The sequence below is a fragment of the Harpia harpyja genome, chromosome 3 (genome assembly GCF_026419915.1).
Source record: "Harpia harpyja isolate bHarHar1 chromosome 3, bHarHar1 primary haplotype, whole genome shotgun sequence".
Classification (NCBI taxonomy): Eukaryota; Metazoa; Chordata; class Aves; order Accipitriformes; family Accipitridae; genus Harpia; species Harpia harpyja.
This window is the reverse complement of record NC_068942.1, coordinates 19,081,697-19,093,784: the sequence shown is the minus strand read 5'-3', so window position 1 is coordinate 19,093,784 and position 12,088 is coordinate 19,081,697. Positions and strand designations below refer to the sequence as shown.

The 12,088-nt window shown below is 34.5% G+C and overlaps 1 protein-coding gene across 10 annotated transcripts in view; it reads right to left on the bottom strand.

Moving 5' to 3' along the window:
• The window catches only part of MAP3K7 (mitogen-activated protein kinase kinase kinase 7), a 50,016-nt gene that overhangs the window by 18,385 nt on the left and 19,543 nt on the right, over positions 1-12,088 (bottom strand). For 6 of the 10 annotated variants that reach the window (XM_052781495.1, XM_052781496.1, XM_052781499.1 and 3 more), the window contains 6 exons: positions 10,094-10,222; positions 7,824-7,954; positions 7,342-7,423; positions 6,001-6,152; positions 5,197-5,356; positions 2,523-2,603 (listed from right to left, as the gene is read on the bottom strand). In XM_052781495.1, coding sequence (XP_052637455.1) covers positions 2,523-2,603; positions 5,197-5,356; positions 6,001-6,152; positions 7,342-7,423; positions 7,824-7,954; positions 10,094-10,222 — 735 coding nt within the window. The remainder of the gene's footprint in view (positions 1-2,522; positions 2,604-5,196; positions 5,357-6,000; positions 6,153-7,341; positions 7,424-7,823; positions 7,955-10,093; positions 10,223-12,088) is intronic. The other 4 variants (XM_052781497.1, XM_052781498.1, XM_052781501.1 and 1 more) reach the window with 1 other exon arrangement.

Genomic DNA, 12,088 nt, shown 5'->3' with positions numbered 1-12,088 from the left:
GTGTGTTAAGAGGCCAGGACTGAAAGCCTTGTGCTGAGAGGGTAAGGAAAGGAAAGAGATGAGAAATAGGCCACGTTATATTGTCTTTAAAAGAATAACTGAGCAAGGTACCTTTGAATAACTGCTTTAAGTATACAGCCAAATATAATTAGTTTACTGGGCAGATGATCACATCCCTGTCATCTAACAATTAATCTCTTTTTTTCTGGTCTTGGGATTCTTACGGAAAAGCTGTTCTGACAGCCAGAAAACTTTTGATATACAGCCCAGACTTATTTGCAGAAAATTTACATCTTTTTTCCATAGTGCCAATACTGTCTTTTAGCTTAAGTAGTTCTCTCTTCCTAGTCCTTAGCTGCAGATTCATCTATAGAAAATAATTACTCATTTCTCAGCTTTCATTTTGTGGGCTAAAACCCCCATGCTTTCAGATTCTCCTTTATACTCTCCATACCATCCTAGGAGCTTTTCTTACTATTATTTCAGAACGCGCGTATATTTCTTTTATATGGCTGCCCAGAACAGTATGTTAAATTCCTGATTAAACCCCAACAAGGGCCTGTAAATAGTGTAGTGCTTCCTTATCTTGCCTGGAGATGAACCCTAAGATTTCACAGTTTTTCACAGCTGCATTACATCTATGGCTTATACTATCTGGGATTAATCTGCATGCATCTGCTATGGTCCCATGTCATCTTATTAAAAGAAATTGTTGCTAGTGTATGACCCACAGTGCGTGGCCCTGGCTTTTACCCTATTTCTATTTTTTCCCCCAGTCACAACAAAATTCACCCTATGTGATACTCTAATCTTCCTCTTTATGAATAGTCGCTTCTGATAAAGCATTAACAGTGAATTTCATTATCGCTCATTTAAGACTTACATACCTTAAGAGTAAATTTTGAGAGAATTCATTAATATGCTTGGACCAATCCTATACCTTCTTTCTTTTCTATCGGTTGCAATTCCTCTCAGATCTATTCCAAATTCAGCTTGGAATTCCCATCCTGTCAAGTTCAATTAACATAGTCTAGGTGAAGAATATCTACTTCCTCTGCCTAAATAACTAAAACCAATAGACCGGTACAATCTATGTTGTGAAAACAACACGGCATTTTATTTCACTGACTTTTTAATTATTCTCTAAAAGTTTCAAGGTTTCATGGAAGCCTTAGTGCCGTTACGTGCAGACAGTGTGCAGACAAGAGGCACTCAGCTTCTAGAGCTTATTTACCAGGCTCTCATCACATGTTGACATCACAAAACTTGACAGTTCTCTTCACTTGCTCTTTCCTTGCTCTCTCAGGATTTCATTTATGTTATGGCAGGCCAGGACCATTTGAAAATTACAGTGGAAAGCTATGCTAGTAAACTTTCTTGCTGACTTGTTAGCCCAAATGCCAAATAGGTTTTCTTTTCATGTGTAGTGCTATTGTTCTTTGGAATCTACTTTTTGACATTCTGTATTTTTATATGTAAACTTCAATAAAGTTATTTCAAAGAAACTTTTGTGCAAAATTATCTTTTGCATTCAACTTTAAAATACCAAACAATGTCAAGATTTACAAGGAAACTTCCTCAGATGACACAAACTTAGAGTAGGGGTGTCCACAGTTTTTAATGGATCTCTACATTAGCAGTAGATGCTATTACTTGCATCTCCTGCCTCTGACAAATCATTTTGAAGCAACTTGCACACCGCTAATGGTATACCTATCACAGTTTGGGATTGATTATACTTGTTTTTAGGCTTTGAGAAGTATAAAACGAAAGAAAGAAATCCACTTTGATTGCCAAAAAAGGAATGGGAAAGGAAAACGATATGCTGCTAACTAAATATAGACTTGGGATAGATGAGAATTATTCATTAAAATCCCAACTGAAATTACCAGCTATGGTGCCTGATTATACTGATTTTCTTCCTGTCAGAAGCCTTTCCTAATAATTTTAGTTTGCATTAACTTAAACACAACAAATACCTCGTGCAGACACATTTCAGCTCTAGAAAACTGTAGTCACATAGAAGAATTACATAGATTAAGCGTTAATTTTTTTAATCACAAGTATCATGTGGATTTGAAGTTCTGTATGTAATGTACTTAAGTTTTTTGTTCTACTAATATTTGATTAGATTAAAAATGAGTGCTCAAACACAACAAAGATCAGGGCAAGATAATTACCTAGACAGGAATTTTTCAACTTAAGTGCATTTTCACCAAATGAGGTATTGTAATAAAAGACTGCATATGTAGTTTTGCTCTATAAGAAGACTCTGAACATCAGATCATAAAGAAAAAAATCCTTTATCAATAAAAGTAAATTTGAACTAGAAGATCAAATCATTTACTGATAAAAGTAATTTTGTACTAAAATATCATGTTCCTCTTTACAGAGACATTACAAAAATTACTGGGATAATTTCTAGTTCTGCCCTAGAGCAACTGGAGCAAGAAGTATTTTTAGCAGTCTGATCATTATTCCGGCATCTTAACCAATTGACCCGTTCACCTGGTCTGCGATACCTGGTATGATGATCTCAGGGACATCCAGAATGTTGCCAAATGAAGCAGTTTTACGATGGCCTCGTTTAGGCTTGGAATAGGCTGAAAAAATACACATATACAATACACATGCAAAACACTAAAATGGCAATAGCAAAATTATTAAATTCCTAATATTGCATTTTTCATAAACTTGGTTAAACTATAGTTCATGCAAAAATGTGTCATGCAGAATAAACTGCATTGCCTTCCACTCATGCTTACACATAGTAAAGCAACTGTTAAAAAGCAAAAAATGCAGAACTAGCTGTCATTACAACACCGTGTAATTAGTTATAGTTAGCAACACAAAAGTCAAACACAGAAAGCAGCATGGCAACAAGGAAGGGAAAACCAAATGTAATTATCCAAACAGAGAACAATTTATTTCAGATCACCTGTATATTCAGAATAAATTCTTGATAGCCTGAACATACTTAACATTTTCTCTTTAGTGTTGGGTACAAACTATTTTATAAACAAGATTAATAGCTGTGTACTTCTGTTTCTTTAAATCACCTCCTTTTAAAGGAAATCTCATCTGTCTCTGAAAAAATGCTTAGTCTTGTTACATTTGACAATCATTCCTGCCTTCCATTCTTCTGTCCTATTAGTGAAGATTTTTTGTTTCGCAAACTGGTTATCACTACCAACCTTTTAATTTTTAAATGATGTTCAAGAAACATATACTATGGAATAAAATCTAATCATACTATTTTTGTTTTACTACTTGTGTAGTTTAAGATAAATAGTTCCCATTTAAAGGAAAGTCTGAATACATCTATCTCCTAAGGGTAGAACATTGCAGCATATATATCTCAAACTTAGTAAGTGATGGTGATGTGCATTATGCGATTTACTCTTACACTTAATCTAGCAATAGATGAAACAAGAAGATTAAATAATTCTTGACCTGATTTACTCTTAACAACAGCCCAATTCTCACCCAGCCACACAATTTTTTTTAGGTTCATAGCATATTATTTCTGTCACAAACTTAACAGGATTAAAAAACAAAGCAAAACCAATACAGTGCTGTTTCAGCTCTTTTTTGAAAAAGTTACAGTCAGATGGGCTTGACCTCATTTCTAGTAGTCCACTACTGCCTGAAGTAATTTCTTAAAAAAAACCCCCCAAAACCTAGTACGTTCAATATATACTTTTGTTTCAAGAAAAAGAAACCCTACAGTCATGACAACAACAACAACAAAAATCTTAGAATATTCTGAAATAATAATTACTATTCAGAGAAATGTACTTAAGGAAGAGAGAACAGGAAAATTAAAAACTCACACAAAGGAGGGCCAGGTTATCTCCACTAATGTCAAAAACTTAAATTGACTTTAGAGTGTCAGTGACCAAAGTGAGTCCTGACATATTTTAAAATAAAACCAGCATATTGTTATTATCAGGTAAGTACGCAGCTGCCTTCTGTGTTAGGAAACCTTTAGAGATATTCAGGGTGAGATGTGCTACACAATCATCCAGTCAAAGACTGACAATACAAATCTTGGAATAAGGCTTTAAAATAAGAACATAAAACTAAAAAGTGTTTAGGGCAAGATAAATATTATTTCATGAGTAACTTCAGTATTTAGTAAAACAAGATCCTGGAGTAATCATAATACAATGAAGAACAAAAATGAAATAGTCATGGTGCACAAGAAAGCCAGAACATGATGCATATTTCCTTATTAATTACAGCTAGTCCGTTACCCTAATTTTCAGATTGGTAGAAAAATACTAGAACAGCTAAGTAACCCTGGACTAACCAAAGTAATTTTGTCTGATTATTTAAATCTGTGGTTATATACCGTAACAAAAAAAAGTTTCACATATGAAACTTAAAACCTGAACTTTGCACAGATTAACAAACAATATCTTTGATGAAGAAAAGAGACAAGAAAGTGTTTTCCAAGTATACACATTTTTATTAATTCGCTCTTCTGGGAAGAATAAAGATTGCTTTCACCATAAAATTATGTATTTATACTTACACATAAACTCCAATTCACTCAAGGATTCAATGTTTAGACACAACAGTTTATAGCTACCTGAAGCAAACCTGGCAAAACACCTGTAGCTTTTTTTTTTTTTTTAAAAAACAAAAGACACCAATGCTTTGTTAATCTGATGAATAAAATCTAACTATGTTTCTCTTTCTGAAATCTGTCACAGTGGATTTTAAAACTTACTTGGTAACATGCTGAACTTTAAACCCTCCTCTTAATTTCAAAATATTATAGGAATAACCTTGAAGGAAATGTTATTTTAGAAATAATTACGCTAGCAGAGATGGAATAACATTATTTCAGATGCAAAGGAGAAAGTTGTGCATTTGGAATGAGACTGATATTTAGGTGTCTCATAATGATTTCTTAAAAAGGTAAAAGTCTAATTCAACAAAAGTAGTCTCTTCCGCAACCTTAAAAGTACCCAATTAAAATACTTAACCTTCTTGAGCGTACAACTGTGAATGAAGCCATTTTCCCCCCACAATTAATACAGGACAATAAAGACTACATGGAAAGTTAAAGCATTTTCATACGGCTAGTGGTATTAACCTTTCGTACGACTACGCATGTTTTACATCTTCCTTCCACCTTTCCTTCCTTCCAATTCCTTAGTCTATCCCCCAAACATCCTTTAATTTTACCTGTGATGGAAGCTATTCTTGCTTCTATTTCAGACATGTCAGCACTCATCCTTTTGGCTTCTCCTGAAACAAGGGCTGACTGTGGTCGCGCACGAACATCTGATAAGCTCTCCACGCTGCTCCCACGAGATGGGGGTAAGCTCAAACGGCCAGGATCACCCTGTTTCAACAGTCACATTTTTAAAAAGAAAAAAAATTCTGCAGAAGCCCCTCCATGATATGCACAGTATGTAGGTTAAAATACATTTCTATGATGTGCATTTTAAAAGTGACAATTTAAAATTTGTAATTCAATAAATGGTAATAATTTAGCTATTATTGGCATACAAAGTACCAAATATTTGTAGCTTTCAAAGTAATGTAACTTTATATAGATAAAAATTGAGTAAATTAGACCAATATTGTCACAAGAGAATCTTTGTATTTTTTCATCTGCTTCAAGTAAAACATAGTATTTTCAAAATGCACATAGATGTTTAATCCTTTTATGCTATACTAACATTTCAGTTTTAAATTAAGGCAGCGATTTTCAAATATAAATTTTTTTAACCTAATGAATCCCTTTAAATAAAATGAATTATTTTTTTTTATTTCATTGGAGATCTTATTAGAGCCTTCCCGTTTACCTTTTTGAAATAATTCAATATTCTTCCATCCCCTTTCATATTCTTTTCCTATAACTAACTGGATCCAATTTTGTACTATTTTTGAAAGAAGACGCTAATGTTTCGTAGCAGTTACAACACTTTTGTCCATCTTTGTCCATTTCATTATTATGGTTCAAAATTGCACACATTGGCTTACCGGTTGCTTGGCTGTATTTTTCATTTGCTGTGCCAATTTTGACTCTAAACGTTTAATAGTGTCATTGGTAGAAGCTCCTTGGAAGTCACTTGGTTCCATGTTAGCATCACTCTTGTTACTTGTGTTTGTAGAAGTGATGTCCATGAATGAACCTAGAAATCAGTAACAAGAAAAAACATTTGAGAATTTCCATTAAAAACACTGAAATGCATCTCTTCACTTGAGCATTCTCAGAAGCCTAACTTTGCTTTAAAGCTACACTTTTGAAAACTTTTAATGAAAGGCAAGCTGCAAGATTGCAACAGATCCATTAACGTAAGAAGCAAAAGGAGTGAAAAAGACAGAATACACAACTAAGTACTATGATGACATTCTGAAGTCGATCTTTAGCTTCCTCTGAAATTGTTGGGATAGATGTTATATTAACAACACAACCAGCAACCTCATTCACAATTAATGACAAAGTCCATCATTAACCACACAGGAGCACAAATACCTGAAAAATAACAGACATTATATGTTCACAGTTTAAAGTGATAAATCGTATCTTAAAATCCTGTGCTGAGGGGTGGAGAACAGCTAGTAAAGTCAGTACAATGCTACAGCTGAAAAGATTTTGTAATATACACATCACTAAGTTGCAAAGTAGCCAAGGAAACTTTATCCAAAATAACAGCAATTTGTTTGGAGATAGAAAACAAACCAACAAAGCAGTGGAAGGTGAAGACACCTAAGATTAAAAACAACTGAAGTGGGAAAACTGTACTCTAAAGAATGAGAACACCAATTATGTTTATTTTTTATTATTAAAGGATTTCTCTGAAGGCAAGACTATCTGAAAGCCTAGCCCACATTTTGTTCCATTCACCTTTAGTTATTTCCTCGAACTTAATTTAAATTACTGTATTTACTGCATCTTAACATTAAACAACTGCAAGTTTAAATTGTGGAGATCATAACTGAAAGCAGGTGCAGCGTTCCAGAATAGTCAGAAATTTAAAAATGCCAACTCCTAAACATTACATTTGAGTGAAAGAGTGTCAATTGCTAGCAACCTTCCTGAGGAAAAAGGAGAAGACCTTAAAGCTGGACATTTGGAGACAGCTTTTATTATATGCTTGTACTCTGTTAGAGGTACACTTCAGCAAAACCATTTGGCTGAGAACACTAAATATGATGTGGTATGAAGTCTTAACAAAAAAATAGATTCCTGCCAAGGCTTAAGATTTTGGAAAGGTTACCTTTCCCAATTTGAGTTCAAAATCAGTATGAGAATGTGCTTTATAATCCATCTGCATCATTTCATGTTGCTGTTCTTTTCTCTTATTTATACAAGCGTACCTGTACTAGTGGCAGAGTTGCTTTGGCCTTCATCTGAATACTGGCAAGGATACTGCAGAGGTTCATCAGCTCCCGGAAAGTACTGTGAAAAAACAGCAATGATTTGACAAAGTAATTAACAATTGTTTTAAAATTATTTAAATAGTACCTCATAAAATAATTTATAAATATATTATGTTTATAATAATTTATTTAGAAGAGAAATAAATGCAATTATTTTTAGTAATACATTAAATACATCTATGACTATTTTATTTATTTCCCCAAATCTGTTATGAGTTAGTATGCCTCTCCCATAAGAAGAGGAATGATTTCCCTTCTCTATTGTAATAATTTGATAATTTTTATCAAAAAGAGAGAGAAGGAGAGAGAAAACATGCAAGCCTGCCTTTAGAGTGTGATAAAAGGCATACCTTTTATAATTCAATTTCCCAACTTAACAGGTTAAGAAATGATTAAGACACTAAAATAAATTTTTATACCCGCATCAAGTGTGTCATTATTTTAACAATTTCCTCCATGGATGGTCGTTGTGAGGGATCCTTGGACCAACAACGGGTCATTAAACTCTCAATTGGTTTAGGTAAGTTTTTGATCAGTGGTGGCCGAGTACCTATAATGGAAATTAGAAAAAAACCTTAATTTGTTAAACAGACGATAAGATGACCGACAGCGACTGATCTCTCTCTGGTATTTTGCTAAATAAATACAGGAAAACGTATAATTAATTGTAGTCTGAAAGAACTGGCCTGTACTTAATCTTCTCTCTTACAAACAAAAAACTGACAAAAAAAAGTTCCTTTGCAGGACATACAAATTACAATTACATACAAACAAGTAGAAAGAAAATTAAACTTTTCATTTGGTAGCGGTTTGAATATATTCAGTGACTGACCAAGTATAACATATTACAATGGCTAATGAATGTGCTACCACTTTCTGAAGAATAAAGGTCTAGACCAAATTAGGAAGCAAGCAGTAACAGCCTTTGGTTTCTAATGCTGTACTCACAAGGGGGCGGGGGGGGGGGAGAAAGGAAAAAAGTATTTTTGAGGGCTGATTTTGCTCTTAAGAACTTCCTGAAAAATTATTAAGCACTGGAAGCACCAATTTCAGGTGACTTTTTCATGGCCTATACACATTTTTAATTACGTATTTTACTTCAACTGTTGTGCAAGTATTCAGCTGGTTTTTGGTTCAAGTTCTACTCTTTTTACTATTTCACCAATGACTACAATTAATGGACATCCAGTTGTGTTTAATGCATGAGATGTAGTGACATTTTGCATAGAAAGCAGCAAGTATTTAAAAATGTATTAACCATAACAAGTAATACATGAAGTAAGGGTGTCACAATGGTTTCAAGTGAGATGAAGCGCACTAACACTTCCTTCTTAAGAAGGAAAAGAAAAAAAGGGGGAAAAAAAAGAGGAAAAAGAAAAAAAAGAGAAGTTTTTAAAGCAAAAGTAGGGACAGATAGGGAATTTGTCTTCCCCTAAAGGATACTCTCACACCTTACCAAGGCTTTCTGATTTGACTATTACATTTACACTTACTTTTACAGTTAAAGCTTTTATGCAAGGCACTCATCATCATCACTCCTAATCTCAATGACTTGTGTCCTTGAAAAACTGAAACAGAGAATCTCTTTCTTCATTCAGAAATGCCATTTACAAAAATCTATCTTGGGCATTATAATGACTATAATGCTCATCCATTCTATCACTGTCTGCCCCTTTCTCTTCATCGAATAGGATGCCTGTGCTCGCCTAAGCTTCTATCATTTAGTACTGAAGCCATGACACTCAGGCAGAGTACTGGCCTTCATTGCTTGTTTGCTAATTACATCTTCCAAACAAGTTCATGCTTTCTTTGATGTTGTCTTTCACAAATGGCAGAAACTCTTGGCAGACATTCACTGAACTACTTCACTGTCATTACTTAATTCTTCTTAAAACTCTGCTTTGCCATGGTACCTAAACCCACACTGTTAGAAGAGTTACACCACTAGCATGAAGATACTACAGTCTATTATTCTGACCAATGTTGTACTGCTGCTTTCTTTTGTCCATTTGAATCCAACCATTGTCTCCTGTTTATATTCTAAGCTCCTGAGAATCTGCTCTGTATAGTACCTAGCACAGTAGAATCCCGCTCCATGACTGCACAAACCTAGATATAAAGGTAAAACAATTCAAACAGCAGAATGACAACAACAAATAAACCAGATGAAAACCAAAGTAACATTTTTAATGCCTAATGGTCCTGCAGGAGTTTGACAGCTTCTAGCATTTCTAAAGACAGGTCAAGTTACTTAAACTCACACATTTACTGCAGATTCCCAATTAAAAAAAAAAAAAAAAAAAAAAAGAGAGAGAGAGAGAGAGAGAGAGAGACAACTTGGCTAACAAAATTCATCCAGACAGAAGGGTTCTGGGTTTTTTTGTAGCACATGATTGAGATCACTTTTAAAATGGAGTGTCATAACAAAAAGAACATGGCTCTTCCCTTGTTTGTTCATACACTAGTTACATGTAGCAGGAAATGCAAGCACTGTAGCAGCCAAGTAACACAAAACCCACACTACACAAAAGTGGTGGTGTCTAACTATTAAGTCTTTATGACAAAAAAGCATATTTAATGAAGTATAAAACAGAAAAACTAGTAATTTAAAGCTGCACAGTTACAAGTGTTTAGCAAATTTATAGGTCAAGTCCACAACTTCAAATACGATAAAGTATTTTCAACTCACCATTGTGAACTGCCCACATTATGCGGAAAGCTGGACCACCAATCTCATCAAAAGGTTTCCTACGGGTGATTACCTCCCAGAGAATAATACCCCAGCTGAAAACGTCACATTTTTCACTGTAATTGCTACCTGGAAGAAAGCCATCAATGTAATTTGTCTCTTTTCTATATAACACATTAAAAAGAAGTACAGTTTGAGCTGATAAATAGCTCTATATGTTTTCTTTCACTTCACATTTGTTTTACTGAGAAAAAACAGTTTTCTAAAGCTGGCTGATTCACACTAACTTAAGTCTGAAATAATTTGACAGTAGGATCGTTAAGAATGCCTCTCTCTGGAAATCAATCCTTTTCACTTGGAGTCATCCTGAAATGATAAAACGCGCCCATTTTCTTATATAATATTTATAGTATATAATATAAACTGCAAACGTTAAGTTTCAAAGATCTCTTGCATTCAGGATTTAACTGACTATGCTTGCTTCCTCTAAATATTCTTCTTCAACTCACTTCTTCCATGTTAGTGGCAATATGCCAGCCAATAACATTTGTCATATCCATTGCTCTTTATTAGTTACAGGTTTCTAGCAAAACTACTAAGTTACCATATGAACAAATCAGCAGATTCCTCAGTTCCTCACCATCTTATTTCCTCCCTGTTTATTATTCTTACTCTTTTTGTCATGTCATTACTTAATTGAAGTTCTTTGACTGCAAGTTCAATATTTCCAAGACTCCTGATAAAGGTGCAGACACATAGGTGATATAGAATAATGAATAAAAATATTCAGAGACTGCAAAGAAAGAATGTATGCTCTGTAACCATAACTCATGCAAATACTAAAAAGAAATGTGAATAGCTAATGACATGATAATAAATGCATGAATATAAGCGATAAGAGATTTGCTCATCTGTCTTCAAACAAGGATCAAAATTGACATCAAGTGGCCAAGAGATTTTTTTGTTAATATGTAATCAGAAAGCATCACTGAGACAGATCATTTCATAAACAGTGAAATTAAAGAAGCCTATTTCCATGTGGATACCCATCATATAGCATCCAGTTGCAATAGCCTCCACTCTGCCTATGAGCCATCCTCCTCTGCCCCCATACCTCTGACAAACTGTGCAAGGAAAGCAGCATGTTCTCAGGCCAGGTCTTGCAGACCAGCTAGTTTGCAAGGCAGACATGAGAGACAGGCTGCAGCATGAACCACAAGTCCTCTCTAAGTGATGGCACTAGTTCAGACTTCTCACAGCTACTGGTTTTACAAAACTCTTTAAGAACTTGGCATCTCCAAAACTCTTTACACCTGTATCAAAGTAGCTGAATGTGGCTAATGAGTTCAAAAGTTACTGAAGGGGAATGACGAAATAGCTTTATCAGTCAGCTTATTTTCAAAGATGCTGGGAAAAAAGTATCTGTAAACAATGGCAGATTGCTAAGGGAAGCAAAATAATCTCTCTCATTGATGCAGCCACTGCATTTCTGTGACACACAGCCCATGACAGGGAAGTAGTGTTAATTCTGTTTTGTGGCTGAGAAGTCCTCGACTAATTCTGAAAACTGAGAGTCCAAAAGAAGTGAGAGAGTATTCTGTATTGTTTCATTATGTAACAAGACCAAGGTAGGATAGACACAATCATTCCTCGATTTATCCAATCATCCCAAAGCAATTTTAAAACAGTTTCTTCTAAAGGGAGTTCTGAGATTAGAGCACTTGCTCTCTTTCACCTTTCCCTGATCAAATTGGTATTATTTTCATTTAGGTTGTTTGATCTGCACAAGGTTTTAGGTGCCCTAATGTTTAAAATAGGGGTAAAATCTTAATATTAGGGCAACTACTTCAGTGAGCACTCTGGCACCTACAACAGATATTTCCTGTGCCTTTATTCTCATCTAAAAATGCTAGTACTAGAACAGTACTAAAATAATATTAGCATTTATTCCATTGTTGAATTCTGATGCAGTAGCATAAGCAAATAAATTTTTAA